Raw genomic sequence first — 17,622 nt, 5'->3', positions numbered from 1 at the left:
CCTTCTTCACTATCCTATCTACCTGTGACTCCACTTTCAAGGAGCTATGAACCTGCACTCCAAGGTCTCTTTGTTCAGCAACACTCCCTAGGACCTTACCATTAAGTGTATAAGTCCTGCTAAGATTTGCTTTCCCAAAATGCAGCACCACGCATTTATCTGAATTAAACTCCATCTGCCACTTCTCAGCCCATTGGCCCATCTGGTCCAGATCCTGTTGTAATCGGAGGTAACCCTCTTCGCTGTCCACTACACCTCCAATTTTGGTGTCATCTGCAATCTTACTAACTGTACCTCTTCTGCTCACATCCAAATCATTTATGTAAATGACAAAAGTAGAGGACCCAACACCGATCCTTGTGGCATTCTACTGGTCACAGGCCTCCAGTCTGAAAAACAACCCTCCACCACCACCCTTTACAGCATGGATGTCTAAAGTAAAGCTTGGGCCCATGATATCTTTGTTTTATTTAAACTTTTGTTTTGTACCTACTGTTAGACATCTGTGGAATTGCAGTTTAGAAAAAGCTAATAGAGACTGAATCAGTGCTTCAGTTCATACACGATGACAGCGCTTCCTGGAGTGACTCCTCCAAGCCCTGGGTATTTGAAGCCGCACTCTTGGTTTGCATTGTTGCTTTGGATAACAATTAACCATTATGGTAACTTTGTGAATTTCTCATGCTTTGTTGAGGACTTAGACTAATTACAAGCAATTTTTTAAAAATAACATGTTTGGAATGACAAAATTATAAGTCAGGAGACAGAATTATTAATTTTATAATCTAAACATTTCAACATATAACACGTGCATAATATTCATACGATGAAGTCGATCAGAGTATAATGCTGGAGTACACTGCTGGTGGGCACAGATCTGTCGCTATATAATGCTGGGATACTGCACAGGTGGGGAACCAGCCTCTCACTATGTAACACTGGGGTACAACACTGGTGGGGACAAGTTCGCCACTGTGTAACACTGGGGAATAGAATTCGTGTGGACACATCTGTCCTTGTATAACACTGGGGTATAGTATTGGTGGGGACAAGCCTGTTACTGTATAACACTGGGGTATAGTATTTGTGTGGACAGATCTGTCCTTGTATAACACTGGAGAATAGTACTGGTGGGGACAGGTCTATCAATTTTTAAACACTGGGGTATAGTACTGGTGCAGACAGGTCTGTCAGTGTATGACACTGGGATATAGTACTGGTGTAGACAGGTCTGTCACTGTGTAACAGAGGTATTGTACAGGTGTAAACAGGTCAGTCGCCGTGTAACACAAGAATATAGTACTGAAGGGGGTGGTCTGTCCATGTGTAACACTGGGATACAGTACTCATGCAGATAGGTCTGTCGCCGTGTAACACTGGGATACAGTAATGGTGCAGACAGGTCTGTCGCTGTGTAACACTGGGATACAGTAATGGTACAGGCAGGTCTGTCCATGTGTAACACTGGGATACAGTACTCATGCAGATAGGTCTGTCGCCGTGTAACACTGGGATACAGTAATGGTGCAGACAGGTCTGTCGCTGTGAAACACTGGGATACAGTAATGGTACAGGCAGGTCTGTCCATGTGTAACACTGGGATACAGTACTCATGCAGATAGGTCTGTCGCCGTGTAACACTGGGATACAGTAATGGTGCAGACAGGTCTGTCGCTGTGTAACACTGGGATACAGTAATGGTACAGGCAGGTCTGTCCATGTGTAACACTGGGATACAGTACTCATGCAGATAGGTCTGTCGCCGTGTAACACTGGGATACAGTAATGGTGCAGACAGGTCTGTCGCTGTGTAACACTGGGATACAGCACTGGTACAGGCAGGTCTGTCCATGTGTAACACTGGGATACAGTACTCATGCAGATAGGTCTGTCGCCGTGTAACACTGGGATACAGTAATGGTGCAGACAGGTCTGTCGCTGTGTAACACTGGGATACAGTAATGGTACAGGCAGGTCTGTCCATGTGTAACACTGGGATACAGTACTCATGCAGATAGGTCTGTCCCTGTGTAACACTGGGATACAGTAATGGTGCAGACAGGCCTGTGTAACACTGGGATACAGTAATGGTGCAGACAGGTCTGTCGCTGTGTAACACTGGGATACAGTAATGGTGCAGACAGGTCTGTCGCTGTGTAACACTGGGATACAGCACTGGTACAGGCAGGTCTGTCCATGTGTAACACTGGGATACAGTAATGGTGCAGACAGGTCTGTCGCTGTGTAACACTGGGATACAGCACTGGTACAGGCAGGTCTGTCCATGTGTAACACTGGGATACAGCACTGGTACAGGCAGGTCTGTCCATGTGTAACACTGGGATACAGTACTCATGCAGATAGGTCTGTCCCCGTGTAACACTGGGATACAGTAATGGTGCAGACAGGTCTGTCACGGTGTAACACATGGATATATAGTACTGGTTCAGACAGGTCTGTCGCCATATAACACTGGGATACAGTATTGGTGCAGGCAGATCTGTCGCTCTTGTCATAAAGATGAAAGAGTGTATGGTCACTTTACGACAGGAAGTGCTTTTCTGAGTTTAAGGTGCAGCAAATGCTGCCAGTTACAGAACATCTAGAAAATAGGCTGTTCCAAAACAGATGCATGTAACAATTGGCTGTTAAATGGTTACCCGAGTTATGGTTTCTGTTTTGACAACAATTCAAATCTGAGTAATTAACTTAAACCAAACACTCAGCCCCCCAAATCAATCAAATTTAAAATCTGACGAGTTGACAGCCTGAAACCAGAGTATAAAAATTTCAGGTGTAATCAGGGGTATGAAATGAGGGCTTTTTGAAAATTGGTCAGACCTAACTGCCCTTTGAACATGATAGCACATCACCTGAAAGGGCTCTCAACGCTCTCAAAGAAATTTCCTCAGATGGCACTATCAAAGGTACCTTTTCCGGTGAAAATAGTAAAACAAAATTAAGATGACAGCCCAGGAAGCCAGCAGATTTGGAAGACCAGAAGGAAGACAGCATAAGAGAGATTAAGTTAACTTCATGATTAATAATTGTGTTATTGGAGCAGTATTTTTATAGAATTGGGGTCAGATAGTGATTTGTTAAGAAAAAGGGGTCTCTGGTTTGTAATAGCTTTTGTTTAGTGCTCACTGTTAGAGCTAGGAAAATAAATTGTTAATTTTTTCTGTAAGCAGTGGAAATCAGGAGTTTTCTTTCACTCACTCACATTTAACAGATTACGAGGTGAGAGGAGATTTTCTGGTTGTTTTAGTTTTAATTAGCAGAGGGTTTCCACCTCCCCTTCATAATATTGTGTAATACTGGGGAATAGTACTGGGGACTGTAGCAGACAGGTCTGTCACTGTGTTAACACTGGGATACAGTACTGGTGAGTACTGTGTAACACTGGTGAATACTTTTGGAGAACTTTACTGTTTGAGGACTATGATTCCTGAGGCCTTATGGCTCTGAAACAGTTCTTGGGGTGGGAGAAAGTTACAGTTCCTGCTTTGTGTTGTAAAGTTGTAAAACAACACTGCCCACAAGCACTACCAGTGCAGCAGCTAACAGCCCATGTAGCTATGTTAAAAAAAAAGGAGACACTTTAACTGAAAATCATTCCATTATTACAATTTTTCCTTACATCCAAGCAACAGGACTATAATCACAGAGTCAGTTAAAATCTTGGCTGAAGATATTACAGACCTGGATTGGTGAGCAGCAGTGTCCAAAGGGACCCTTCTTCTGCTTCAAAACACACTTTTGGAGAATTTAAAGCCTGGGTAAGAGAAAGAAAGAATGGTTGAGGAGTAATTGGGAAATAATCTGCATTAAGGCACAAGAAACATCATCCAACCATGAAAAGATTATTGCGTGCAAACTGTTAAACCGTTAATAAAGGGAAGTGAGACAGAGGCAGTATGGTGAGCAGCAAACAGGGAGAATGACTCACAATTAAGTCATGGTTATTGTTAGCCTTTCAGAATTTCTTGTGCCAGAATATTTGGATGTGGATGAGCTGGTCCACCATGACAAGATAGAGGGCAGCGGAGAGACAAGTGACTGTAGGGCCTATATTAATAACCTACTCCACATAAAAACTCATCAGTCAATCTCCCAATGTCTGACCAAACCCTTAATCATTTAGTAATTTACTGATCACTGCTTAATCCATTTTCTTTAATTCATCAATTTTATGTTACGTTTCTGCTTTTAAGTTGTGCATTACATGTGTGTAGATTATTACACTGATTTACTCCTTTGTACCTCTGTGGGGGTGACCACATTCCCGTGATATACTGGCACAGCATCATCCTCACAGTCGTACTGAATACGAAGCATCACACGGGGAACAAACGTCGCTCCATTGAACAGGTCTCTATAAACAGCAAAGTGTTCGCCAATTTTCTGCAAGTGGAAAGGCCCGTTTGTTCTCTCCCATTCAGCTTTCACCTCATCCAGGGAAACTGACACTGTGAGGAAAGGAAATCATACAAACAAGCCTGTACACATTTTGACACATTTTACATTTACAGCTTCTGGACCCATTTGTTTAACAAACAGGCACGTCATTCAGCTTTAGCTTTCCTCTTCTCTGAAAGGATTTAATTCTTAGCTCAGTTGTGAATTTACAGGCACCCAGCACAACTCTATCACTGTACTCGCGGACAACAACATGTGCAAAGGACTGAGAGAAGAATGGAGGGATGGAAGAATTGGACACAGCATGGAAATTTGCAAAGACAAAAACAAGGTAATTATAGTTTTGAAAGGCAGTGAGACAGGATGTGAGCATTTGGCAATAGAACAATGCCGTTTGGCTTTGGGCCAGGAAAGGAAGTTGGATGATCATTGGGAATGGAGCCAAGTCAGCATGAGATAGGTTTCAGGGAAATGAGATAAGAGAGAAACCAAAAAAGTACTGGTTTCGTTTAGCTCAATTCGTTGGATGGTTGGTTTGCAAAGCAGTGTGATGCCAACAGCATGGGTTCAATTCCTGTACCAGCTGAGGTTACTATGAAGAACTCTCCTTCTCAACCTTGCCTGAGGTGTGGTGGCCCTCAGGTTAAATCACCACCAGTCATCGCTGTCTAAGAGTGCATCCCTATGGTTTGGTAAGGCTACAGTGACTTGACTGGTTCAATGCTGGATATCATTGCAATATTATTAACCCACTCTACATTCAAACCCATCAGCCAGACTCCCCACATCTGACCAAATCCTTAATAATTTACTGATATTTGCTTATTCCATTTTCTTTAATTAAACAACATTGTTAAACTTTGCTGCTTGGTCTGGTAGACAAGCTGAAAAGCAAAGGTAATTGAAAATCTGGTTACAAGTGCAGAGGGAGAGGGCATTGGAAAAGAGATGGGGAGGATGCCTCTTCTGTCCAGGATGATCTCAGAGTTGTTTTAACAGAGTAAAAAGTGAATACAGAACATAGAATGGTACAGACAGGAACAGACACTTTGGCCCGCTATGTTGTGCCAAACATGATGCCAAATCAAACTAATTCCTTCTGTCTGCCCTCCATTCCTTACTTATTCATGTGCTTATCTAAAAGCCCCTTAAACACCTGCCTCCACCACAATCCCTGGCAGCACGTTTCAGGCACCTACCACTCCCTGTGTAAAAAAAAAAACTTGCCCCCACATCTCCTTTGACCTTTCCCCTCTCACCTTAAATGCATGCCCTCTAGTATTAGACATTTCAACCCTGGGAAAAATATCTTGACTATCAACCCAAACTGTGCATCTCATAATTGTATAAACTTCCATCAAGTCTCTCCTCAGCCTCCACTGCTTCAGAGAAGACAATGAGAGTTTTTATAGCCTCTCTTTTATAGCTCATATCCTCTAATCCAGGCAGAATCCTGGTAAACCTCTTCTGCACCCTCTCCAAAGCTGCCACATCCTTCCTGTAACGTGGCGAGCAGAATCGAATGTAATACTCTAAGTGCGGCCTAACTAAAGTCTTATTAAGGTGCAAAATCACTTACTGACTTTTGTACTCAATGTCCTGACCAACAAAGGCAAGCATGGCATACGCCTTCTTTACCACCTATCTACTTGTGTGGCCACTTTCAGGGAGCTGTGGACTAAGACCCCAAGATCCCTTGGCACTTCAATGCTGTTTAGGATCCCATCATTAACAGTATACTTTCCCTTAACATTTCATCTCCTAAAGTACAACACCTCACACTCACCCACATTAAACTCCATCTATCATTTCTCCGCCCATATCTGCAACTGAATTATATTCCTCTATATCCTTTGACAATCGTCTATATTATCCACAACTCCCCCGATCTGTAGTCTGCAAACTTATGTACACTCATGTATGTTTTCATCCAAGCCATTCATACAAAGCACAAATAGCAGAGGACCCAGTACAGATCTCTGCGGTACACTACTTATCAGAGACCTCCAACCAGAAAAACACCCTTTCACCACTGCCCTCTGCCTTCTATGGGCAAGCCAATTCTGAATCCACGTGGCCACGTCACCATGGATCCCACGCGTCTTAATCTTCTGGATGAGTCTACCATGAAGGAGCTTGTCGAAAACCTTACTAAAATCCACGTAAACAACATCCACTGCTTGATCCTCCTTGTCACCTCCCCAAAAAATACAACCAAGTTTAGTAAGACATGACCTGTCCTGCACAAAGCAATGCTGACTGTCATGCACATAAATCCTATTCCCAAGAATTCTCTCCAATAGCTTCCCAACCACTGATGCAAGACTCACCGGTCTATAATTTGCTGGATTATCCCTCCTTCCCTTCTTGAACAGAGGAACAACATTAGCTACATGTCAATCCTTAGGGACCTCTCTAGTGGCTAGAGGGGATACAAAGATTTTGGTCAAGGCCCCAGCAATCTTTTCTCTTGCCTTTCTCAAGAATCTCGGATAGATCCTGTCTGGCCCTGGGAACTTAGCCACCTTAATGCTCTTTAAGAAGCCTAACCCCTCGGCTTTCTTGATCTCAAAATGCCCTAGCTTTCTGGCATGCCCCACACTAATCTCAGTATTCTCCATGTCCGTCTCCTTGGTGAATACTGACACAAAGCGCTCATTTAGTACCTCACCCATAACTTCTACTTCCAAGTAGAAGTTCCCTCCTTTATCTTGAGTGGTCCTACCCTCTCCATAGTTATTTTAATGCTTTGAATGCAGGTATAAAATGCCTTTGGGATTATCTTTAGCTCTCTTTGCTCTAATTTTCTACTTGAATTCTTTTCTACTTTCTTTATATTCCTCACGTGTCCTGTCTGATTTTAACTTTCTAAACCCAATACCTGCTTCCTTTTCCTTTCTGTCAAAATTCACAATCTCCCTTGTCATCCAAGGATCCCATACCTGATCATCCTTGTACATCTTCTTTACTGAGCATACCGGTTCTGAACTCTGATCAGCAGGTCTTTAAACAACTCCCACGTCAAATGTAGACTTGCCTGATAACAGCTGTTACCAATGAACTCTCCCTAGTTCCTGCCTACTACTGACGTAATTTCCCTTCCTCAATTTAGTACCTTCCTGCAAGGTCCTGACTTATCCTTCTTCATGGCTATCTTAGGGAGTTGTGATTACTGTTTCCAAGGTGTTCTCCCACTGTAAGATCAGTCACTTTACCAGGTTCATTTGCCAATACATGGTCCAATGGGACCACTCTTCCAGTTGCACTATCCACACACTGTTCCAAGAAGCTCTAACATCTATCAGAGGAAAATTGTTATTATCAAGGAGATTATAGCAAGTCACTTAGAAAGTCATAATGCTATCAGGAATCAACATGGTTTTGTGAAGACAAAATCATGTTTGACCAATCAACTGGAGCTATTTAAGAAAAAAGCTGCATGAAGGAAAACCAGTGGGCATACTGTACTTAGGTTTCCATTGAGATTAAAAAATTGGGAGCTGAAACACAGTCTTGAGGGGACTTGAGTCGGTGAATGCTTCAAGGCTATTTCCCCTTGTGGAAGAGAATTGAGCTAGATGACACAGTTTTAAAATAAGGAGTCTCCTCTTTCAGATGAAAATGAAGAGGATTTTTTTCTCAAGGGTTGAGAATCTTTGGAACTCCCATCTCTGGGGAGGAGGCGGCTGGGTCACTGAATATTTTTAAGGCAGAGACAGACAGATTCTTCACTAAAAAGGGAGTCAAAGGTGCTGGAGATAGGTTGGAAAGTGGAGGTGAGACCACAAGCAGGTTAGCCATGATCTTGTAGAAAAGTGGAACAGAATTAAGTGGCCCACTCCTGCTCCTAATTCTACTGTTAGGTCCAATATTGCTGGTTTCTCTATTGGTCTGTACTTTTTTTAAAAACAAAATAATCTCAGACAAATGCCACAGTCAGTCCGCCTGTTAGAGAGATTCAGGATTACTGTTGCGTTTAATTATACACATTGATGGGTTTGTTGATCACCCAGAATACATAAAGCCCCCACATTAGCTTTTATGTAAGCTTACATCTTAGTTTAAGAGAGGTTTGAGTTTGCTTGTAGAATTATCTACTTTGGGAATGACACAAGAAAAGAGCGTTTGGAGAGAACCAGAGTCATGACAATTCTCTGAGCTCTGTATTTAGTCTGTACTGTTGTGGCAGTCGAGACCTGAGCCACATGCACACACCCAGCATTAATGGTTGCAACTCAGGGTAAAATACAACCCACTGAATCGAAGCAAGCAACAAGTGAAAGGTAAAAGGATTACAATTTATCTTGGGAACACATGCAGCCTCGGCTCACTTGCTAGTTCTACCTCAGTCATCTGCATATCAAACCTGACGTACATGTCCTATGTCGTGCTTGCCTTTCAAGATCAGAGTTTTTGTGGTTTTCCCTGGTGACGCGCCTGCGCTCCCTCAGTTGCTTCTTCCGAGATTCTCTAAAATGAGGGAGACCAATGTCAATTTTCTCCGAAGCTGAAAAGAATTCAATGGAAAATACTTAGAGGAGCCATCATGTTTCAGACAATGCAAACTAAAATATTTAGCAATTTGCCCAATAGTTATAGAAAAGTTGAAAGGAACAACTGCAAAAATATTTGAAAGAAAAATACCTACATTAGTTTTCCATGTAAAAGATCCCAAGTTAAAAACAAATCCCACACATAACTCACAATATCACTTATCTCAGAGTATCGTAAAAATCAATGCATTCAGATGAGAAAAGACTAATTCAAATATGGCTAAGATAGCAGAATGATTGTCATTGAAAGAAATCCAGAAACTGGAAAATTCATGAGGAATGTGGGTTCAAATTCATCAGGAATGTGGGTTCAAATTCCACATGGCAGTTGGACAATTTAAATTCAACTAATTAAATAAATCTGGAATAAAAGTCGAATCTCAGTTATGACGACCTTCAAACTACTGGATTCTTCTAAAACCCCATCTAATTCAAAAAAATCTCATTTAGGGAAGGAAATCTGCCCACCCTCTTCACCTGCCTTCTGATGACTCCAGGTACACAGACATGTGGTTGATTCTTAACTCTCCTCTGAAATTACCTCAAGTCACTCAGGCAGAGAAAACTTCTAGGAAATACTATAATAAGAAGAATAATTTGAAAAACTGGATGGATCAGCCAGCATTAATCTAGCCACTTGCTGAAAATTGAGGTCCCTATGATACTGTGCTTTCTTTTAGTAATCAATATTTAGTATCCCTGTGTAGCATGAGACTTGTGTTCTGAGGAAGGTCACTGGTCCCAAAACGTTAACTCTGCTTTCGCTCCACAAATGCTGTCAGACCAGCTAAGCTTTTCCAGCAATTTCTGCTTGTATAGCATGAGACCTTATTTAGCTATGTTACAGTAGACATAAAACAAATCTCCAGCAAATGAAAATAAAGGAAAGGTTGCAAGATCCATGGAAGTCATGCTGTCCCATTGAACTAACATCAAAGAAGGGAATGTGGTGGTACAATGGTAACATCACTGCAGTAGTAATCTAAACCCCAGATTAATGTTGAGTACATGGGTTCAAATCCCATCATGGTAGATGGTAAAGTTTGAATTCAATAAAAAACACAATTACAAACTCTGTTATAAAAACTCATCTAGTTCACCAACATGTTGTAAAAAGAAAATTTGTGTTTCCTTCTGTGCGGCCTACATATGACTACAGACCGATAGCAATGTGGTTGACCTTTAACTGTCCTCCATAATGGCCGAGAGAGCTACTCAGTTCAAGAACGACTGAGGAATGATAACAAATAATGTCCTTGCCAATGATGCCCACATACCATACAACATTTTTTTTTAAAAAGTGTACTCTGTATTGGGGACTTTAATGTCATCACCAAGAGTAGCTCCTACAGCACACAGCTGCTAGTCTACATCTGCCGCAGTTGGTGAGGGAATCAATTAGCGGGCAAAATTACTTGGTATGGGCTAAATGGGGTAGATCTAGCGACTCAAAACTAAGCTTCCATGAGATACTGTGTACCATCAACAGGGGCAGCACTGTATTGAATCACAGTCAATAACCATACAACCTGACATATCCTGCAATGTACCTTTATCAGCAAGTCTGGAGACCGATTCTGATTCAAAGAGGAATACAGAAGAGCATGCTAGGACCACTACTAATCATGAGATGTCAACCTAGTGAAGCTATAACATATGCCTACATGTCTGCTAAATAACAGAAGCAACACATTATAGTCAAAACCAAGCAATCTCATAACTGCTTTAGATAAAAACTCTGTAATCTTGCCACATTCAATCAAATAGCTGACCAGAGAAGAAGATTCCAAACACATCATCTTCAATGATGGGCAGCTTGGCAATTCAGTGCAAAAGAGAAGACTGAAGCTGTCACAAGTATCTTAAGTCAAAAGTTCTATTGGATGACCCATCTTAGCCTCCTTCAGAGGTTCCCAGAATCTCAGATTCCAGTCTTCAACCAATTTGATTCATTCAATGTGATATCAAGGAAAAGCTGAAGACACTGGATACTGCAAGGGGTCTGGGCCCCAATGCTGCAGATGTAGGGCTGATGGTTTGAGCTTAGGAACAAGAGAAGTCTCCGTCCAGGACATTAATTGTGGTTGGCAGGGTGACACAGAGGTTAGCACTGCTGCCTCACAGCACCAGGGACCCGGGTTCAATTTCAGCCTCTGGCGCCTGTCTGTGTGGAGTTTGCACGTTCTCCCTGTGTTTGCATGGGTTTTCTCTGGGGTGCTCCGGTTTCCTCCCACAGTCCAAAGACATGCAGGATAGGTGAATTGGCCGTGCTAAATTGCCCATAATGTTAGGTGCATTAGTCAGAGGGAACTGGGTCTGAGTGGGTTACTCTTTGGCAGGTCGGTGTGAACTTGTTGGGCTGAAGGGCCTGTTTCCACACTGTAGGGAATCTAATCTAAATGAAGAGTGCAGGAGGACATGACAGAGATAGCACCAGGTATACCTTAAACAAAGGTGTCAATCTGATGAGGTATATCACAGGACAACGCAATGTCAAGTAGCATATGACAGACAGAACTCAGCAATTCCATGACTAATCAATCAAATACAAACTCTGCAATCTTGTCATATTGGAGGCAGAAGTTCCATAAATATCCACAACTTCAGTGATGAGGGTGCCCAGTAAAGCAGTACAAAAGATAAGGGTGCAGTATGATCAGCCCTCAGTGTCCTGTGGATGGTTGCCAGGCTTCAGCCAATTCCATTCGCTACATTTCACATCAAATGGTGGCTGAAGGCACTGAGTACTACAAATGCTTTGACCCCTGAAAATATTTTGGCAACTTTTTTTGCAACAGACTTAGTACTGTTAGAAAACTGGTATCTACCCAGCAATATGGAAAATTTCTATCTGTAAAAAATCCCATCTGGCCAATTACCAACCCATCAATCTACACTCAATTATCAAAAAGTAATAGAAGATGTTATTAACAGTGCTCTTAGGAACATTCAACAGTGAATGCTCACTGGTGCACAATTTGGTGTCTGCCAGTGCAGTTCAGCTCCTGATCTTATTATATCCTTGGTCTAAGCAGGAACAAAAGATCTGAATTCCAGAGGTGAGGTGAGAGTGGTTGACCTGGACGCAAAAGCCATATTTAATGGAATAAGCCATCAAACAGCCTTAGCAAAGCTGCAGTCAATGGAAACAGGGGGGTGAGGAGGCAATAAGTGCCAAGGAACGGCCACCTGTAACTGTATGATGTGGGAGCTGCTGAATCCAACTATGGTTCATAGTGACAACATCTGCAGTAAGTGTTAGTTGCTTGAGGAACTCAGGATCAGAGTTAATGAGCTGGAGTCTGAGCTTCGAATACTGCAACACATCAGCCAGGGAGAGAGTTACCCAGATGCTGTGTTTCAGGAGGCAGTCACACCCCTTAGATTAACTACCTTGAATTTTATCAGTGGTCAGGGACAGAAAGGTGTGATTATCAGGGAGGCAGAGAGAGACCCAGGGGGTAGTGCTAAAGAAGCCTCAGCCCTTAAGATTGTCTAACAGGTTTAAGATTGTTGCTAGGAGAAAGTGAGGGCTGCAGATGCTGGAGATTAGAGCTGAAAAATGTGTTGCTGGAAAAGCGCAGCAGGTCAGGCAGCATCCAAGGAGCAAGAGAATTGACGTTTCGGGCATAAGATCGCTGAAGAAGGGCTTATGCCTGAAACGTCGATCCTCCTGCTCCTTGGATGCTGCCTGACATGCTGCGCTTTTCCAGCAACATATTTTTCAGTTAAGATTGTTGCTCCGTGTGGATGAGAGTAGGGGCTGTAGGGAAGATGAGTAGACTGACCATAGTGCCATTGTACTGGGAGCTATTCAAAAGGAGGGGGAAAAGAGAAATGTACAACAGACCACCGGCACCCGCGGGGGATACGTTCCAAGACCCGGCACGAAGCCCGAAACCGCGGATAGCAGTGAACCTATTCATTTAAATGGGGAAACTTTCCTCTCTGGCAACCCCTAGTCCCTGGTTCCTGAATGTTCCATATGATAAGTTTGGGTCATGATAAACCGTGAATAACCAAATTTGCAGATATGGCAGTCGCCCTAGTTGTAATCAGGGATTGTTCTCTCTGTGGCCAGGATCAAGAATACCGAAGGCTTTGTTGCCTGCCTGGTGCCATGGTTCAGGATATCTTATCTGGGTTGCACAGAATTTGGAGTGGGAGGGGCAAGATCCAGTTGTCATGGTCCACAGAGGTATCAGCGATACAAGCAGAAAAAAGGTACTGTGAGGGAATATGAACAGCTATGGGCTAAATTAAAAAAGCAGAACCAAAAAGGGAATAGTCTAAAGATTACTACCTGATCTACATGCAAATCGCCACATAATCAATCAATAAGGTTAAAGGAATAAACGCACCGCTCAAAGATTGGTGTGGAAGAAACGGGCTCAAATTCACGGGACATTGGCACCTGTACTGAGGAAGGAGGGAGCTGTTCCAATGGGACAGACTCCACTTGAATCATGCTGAAACCAGAGTGCTGGTGAATCACATAGTGAGGGCTGTGGACAGGGCTTTCAACTGAATAGTGACAGATCGCTTCAGCTACATGGAAAATCATGGCAAAAGGGTGGGTACTATGCTCAGCAGAAGTTATTAAAACTTCCAGAATAACTAATAAAATAGCGAGTATAGAAAGGGTCAGGAATCAAACCTAAGGCACAGCACAGGTGGTGGCAATGATGAGAAGGGGGCCAGTCAATGCAGGACTGACGCTGTTGTATTTAAATGCAGGCAGTATTCAAAATAAGATAAATCAGTTTGTACCTCAGATTGAAATTGTCAGATACAAGAAACTGAGTATCACAGAGTCTCAGCTGCAAGGGTATCGGGGCTAGGAACTAAATACCCAAGAGTGCACGTCCTATTGAAGGAACAGACAGATGGGCGGAGGGGGAAGGGTTGTCTTCTTAGTAAGAAATGAAATGAAATGAATAGCAAGAAGTGATATAGATTCAGAAGGTGTAGAATCTGCGTGGGAAGAGTTGAGGAATCGCAAAGGGAAAAAGACCCTGACGGGAGTTGTGTACAGGCTTCCCAGCAGTTGTCAGGAGGTGGGGAAGAAAATAATTCAGGAGATAGAAAAGGCATGTAAGAAAGGCACTAGAACATAGAACATAGAACGTAGAAGAATACAGCGCAGTACAGGCCCTTTGGCCCTCGATGTTGCGCCGATCCAAGCCCACCTAACCTATACTAACCCACTATCCTCCATATACCTATCCAATGCCCGCTTAAATGCCCATAAAGAGGGAGAGTCCACCACTGCTACTGGCAGGGCATTCCATGAACTTACGACTCGCTGAGTGAAGAACCTACCCCTAACATCTGTCCTATACCTACCCCCCCTTAATTTAAAGCTATGCCCCCTTGTAATACCCGACTCCATACGCGGGAAAAGGTTCACACTGTCAACCCTATCTAACCCCCTAATCATCTTGTACACCTCAATCAAGTCACCCCTAAACCTTCTTTTCTCTAATGAAAACAGCCCCAAGTGTCTCAGTCTTTCCTCATACGATCTTCCTTCCATACCAGGCAACATCCTGGTAAACCTCCTCTGCACCCGTTCCAGTGCCTCCACATCCCTCCTATAGTATGGCGACCAAAACTGCACACAATATTCCAGATGCGGCCGCACCAGAGTCTTATACAACTGCATCATGACCTCAGGACTCCGGAACTCAATTCCTCTACCAATAAAAGCCACTACTTACAGTAATCATGGGGACTTCAATATGCAGATAGATTGGGAAAATTGGGTTGGTAACAATCTCAAGGAATTTGAGAAATGTCTACAAGATCATATTTTGAGCAGCTTCTGGTACAGTCCATGAGGGAATAGGCAATTCTGGATTTGGTGATGTTTAATGAGGCAGACTTGATTAGGGAGCTTAGGGTGAAGGAACCCTCTTGGAGGCACTGACCATAGCATGATAGAATTCACACTGCAGTCTGACAGGGAGAAGCTGAAATCAGATGTAATAGAATTACAATTTAGTAAAGGTAACTACAAAGACATGATGTGGAGGTGCCGGTGTCAGACTGGGGCTGGACAAAGTTAAAAAGCACACAACACCAGGCTATAGTCCAACAGGTTTATTTGGAAGTACAAGCTTTCTGAATACTGCTCCTTCATTAGCTACCTGACTAAGGCGCAGCGCTCCAAAAGCTATGATTCCAGATAAACCTGTTGGACTATAACCTGGTGCCATGTGATTTTTATCTACAAAGACATGAGGGAGGAACTGGCCAGAGTTGATTGGAAGGGGAGCCTTGCAGGGAAGATGGTGGAGCAGCAATGGCAGGAGTTTCTGCAAGTAATTTGGGAGGCACAGCAGAAATTCATCCCAAGGAAGATTAAACATACTGAGGGAAGGACCAGACAACCACAACGGATAAGCGAAGTCAGGGACAGCATAAAAGCAAAAGGAAAAGCATATAATGTGGTCAAGTTGTTAAAAATCAGCAGAGGATAACTAAAAGAGCAATAAGTGGGGAGGGAGGAGATGAAATGTGAGAGTAAGCTAGCCAGTAATATAAAATAAGATTGCAAAGGTTTTTTTAAGATATTGCGATGACACTGCTCCTTTAACAAGGCTATGCTGTCCTTGGCTTTTTCTTTTCCAGAGGGGTCATAAAAGACTTCAAAAAGTCTGGGGTTGAAGGGTTTCAGGGCCCAATTTGATGATAGCTAACAGATACTGCCTCAGGCAAAAAGCTTTTAGGTTTTTAAAAAATCACTTGTCCAATGAAAGGGGAGTGACCAGTTCTCCCAGTTCAGCTTTTCTCTGGTTTGGTCAGCAAGCAGTCAGGCAGTTGGAAAAGCTGCTAGAACCAAAGCAGCAGGCTGATCCTCCTCTCTCTCTCTCTCCCTCCCTCTCTCTCTGACGTCTCTCCTGTAAGACCTGGGTTTGATTTTACCTTTTGTGCCAAGCAGTGTTTATAGTGATTGTTGCAAGTATTTGAAATAGCATCATTAAGTTAGGATAATATGTTGGGTTTTCGGATAGGTTAAGTTATTCAGTATTCTGTTCTCCTTGGTTTGCGTTTCATTTGGTAATCTTGTAAATAAATTGTTTTGTTTAAAACTACATCCCTCCTTGAATATCCACGTTACACCTGCTTAAAACAACTAGCAAAGTTAGGGTATGGATTACTTTCTTGAAATGTTTTGAGGGGGTCTGGCCTGGCCATAACAGTATCTAAAAAGGTAAGAGAGAGACAAGAGTGGACACTGGACCACTGGAAAATTGGGTTGGAGAAGTAATAATGGGGACAAAGAAATGGCAGAGAAATTGAATAGATACTTTGTGTCAGTTTTCACAGTGAAAGACACCAGCTGTATAATAGAACTTCAAGAGAGTCAGGGGACAGAGCTTTGTGGTCATCAGTAAGGATAAGGTACTGGGGAGGTTGAAAGGCTTGAAAGTAAGTAAATCACCCCAGATCAGACAGATTACACTCCAGGGGTCTGAAGGAAAACAAAAGATGCTGGATTCACAGTAGATCAGGCAGCATCCATGGAGAGAGACAATCTCTCTCTCTCCCTCCCACTCCTTTCCCCGTGGATGCTGCCTGACCCACTGTGATTTTCAGCATTTTGTTTTCAGTACAGACTCCAGCATCTGCAGTAAAATGCTCTGAGATAGCAGAGGAGATTGTAGAGGCTTTGATGGTGGTCTTTCGGGAATCACTGGAGTCAGGGAGGGCGCCAGAGAATAGGAAAATGGCTAATATAACACTCCTGCGTATAAAGGGAGGGGAGCAGAGGACAAGAAATGATAGGCCAGTTAGCCTGACCTCAGTCATTGGCAAGATTTTAGAGTCAATTCTTAACAATGAAATTGTGGAGTATTTGGAAGTGCATGATAAAATAGGGCTGAGTCAGCACAGCTTTGCCAAGGGGAGGTCATTCCTGACAAATCTCAGAATTCTTTGAGATATTGAGATAGTTAGACAAAGGAGAGCCAGTGCACCTGATCGATTTGGATTTCCAGAAGGCCTTTGACAAGGTGCTGCACAGGGGGCTGCTAAATAAAATAAGAGCCCATCATTTTTGGGCACGATTACTGGTATAACAGACAAAGGAATTTCTTTCAGATGACTAGTGGAGATCTGCATGGGTCAGCGTTGGGACCACAACTATTTACATTATACATTAACAAACTGGACGAAGGAACTGACGGCATTGTGGTTAAGTTTGCAGATGACACAATGTTACGTGGAGGACTGGCTAGTGTTGAAGAAGCGGGAAGACTGCAGAAGGACTTAGGCAGGCTCAGTGAGTGGGCAAAAAAGGTGGCAGGTAAGATTATTGACTTTGGTATGAAGAATACAGGTGTAGACTATTCTTTAAATGGGGAAAGGCTTCAAAAATCTGAAGCACAAAGGGACTTTATAGTCCTATTTCGGGATTCTCTTAAGTTTATCATGCAAGTTTAGTTAGCAGTTAGAAGGCAAATGCAATGTTAGGATTCGTTTTAAAAGGGCTACAATACAAGAGCAGTAATGTACTGCCAAGGCTGCATAAGGCTCTGGTCAAACTGCATTTGGAATATTGTGAACAGTTTTGATCCCTGTATCAAAGGAAAGATGTGCTGGCTTTGGAGACGTTTCAAATGAGGTTTATAAGAGTGATCTTGGG

At 42.9% G+C, this 17,622-nt stretch overlaps 1 protein-coding gene and 1 long non-coding RNA gene across 2 annotated transcripts in view; one reads left to right on the top strand and one right to left on the bottom strand.

Annotated features, from left to right (window-relative positions):
- mrpl38 (mitochondrial ribosomal protein L38) overlaps positions 1–17,622 on the bottom strand; it is a 30,534-nt gene that overhangs the window by 6,384 nt on the left and 6,528 nt on the right. Inside the window, exons 3-5 of the mRNA XM_043714332.2 lie at positions 8,795–8,926; positions 4,264–4,469; positions 3,703–3,775 (exon numbers count right to left, since the gene is read on the bottom strand). Of these exons, the coding sequence (XP_043570267.1) occupies positions 3,703–3,775; positions 4,264–4,469; positions 8,795–8,926 (411 nt within the window). The remainder of the gene's footprint in view (positions 1–3,702; positions 3,776–4,263; positions 4,470–8,794; positions 8,927–17,622) is intronic.
- The window catches only part of LOC148145272 (uncharacterized), a 37,355-nt gene that overhangs the window by 17,612 nt on the left and 2,121 nt on the right, over positions 1–17,622 (top strand). Inside the window, exon 2 of the long non-coding RNA XR_015761366.1 lies at positions 4,632–4,750. This is a non-coding gene — a long non-coding RNA (uncharacterized LOC148145272). The remainder of the gene's footprint in view (positions 1–4,631; positions 4,751–17,622) is intronic.

Source organism: Chiloscyllium plagiosum, unplaced genomic scaffold, assembly GCF_037043375.1.
Source record: "Chiloscyllium plagiosum isolate Xiang-an unplaced genomic scaffold, Cpla_swu_hap1 HiC_scaffold_25, whole genome shotgun sequence".
Lineage (NCBI taxonomy): Eukaryota > Metazoa > Chordata > Chondrichthyes > Orectolobiformes > Hemiscylliidae > Chiloscyllium > Chiloscyllium plagiosum.
Note: the sequence above shows the minus strand (reverse complement) of the source record. Positions and strands in the feature narration are given on the sequence as shown.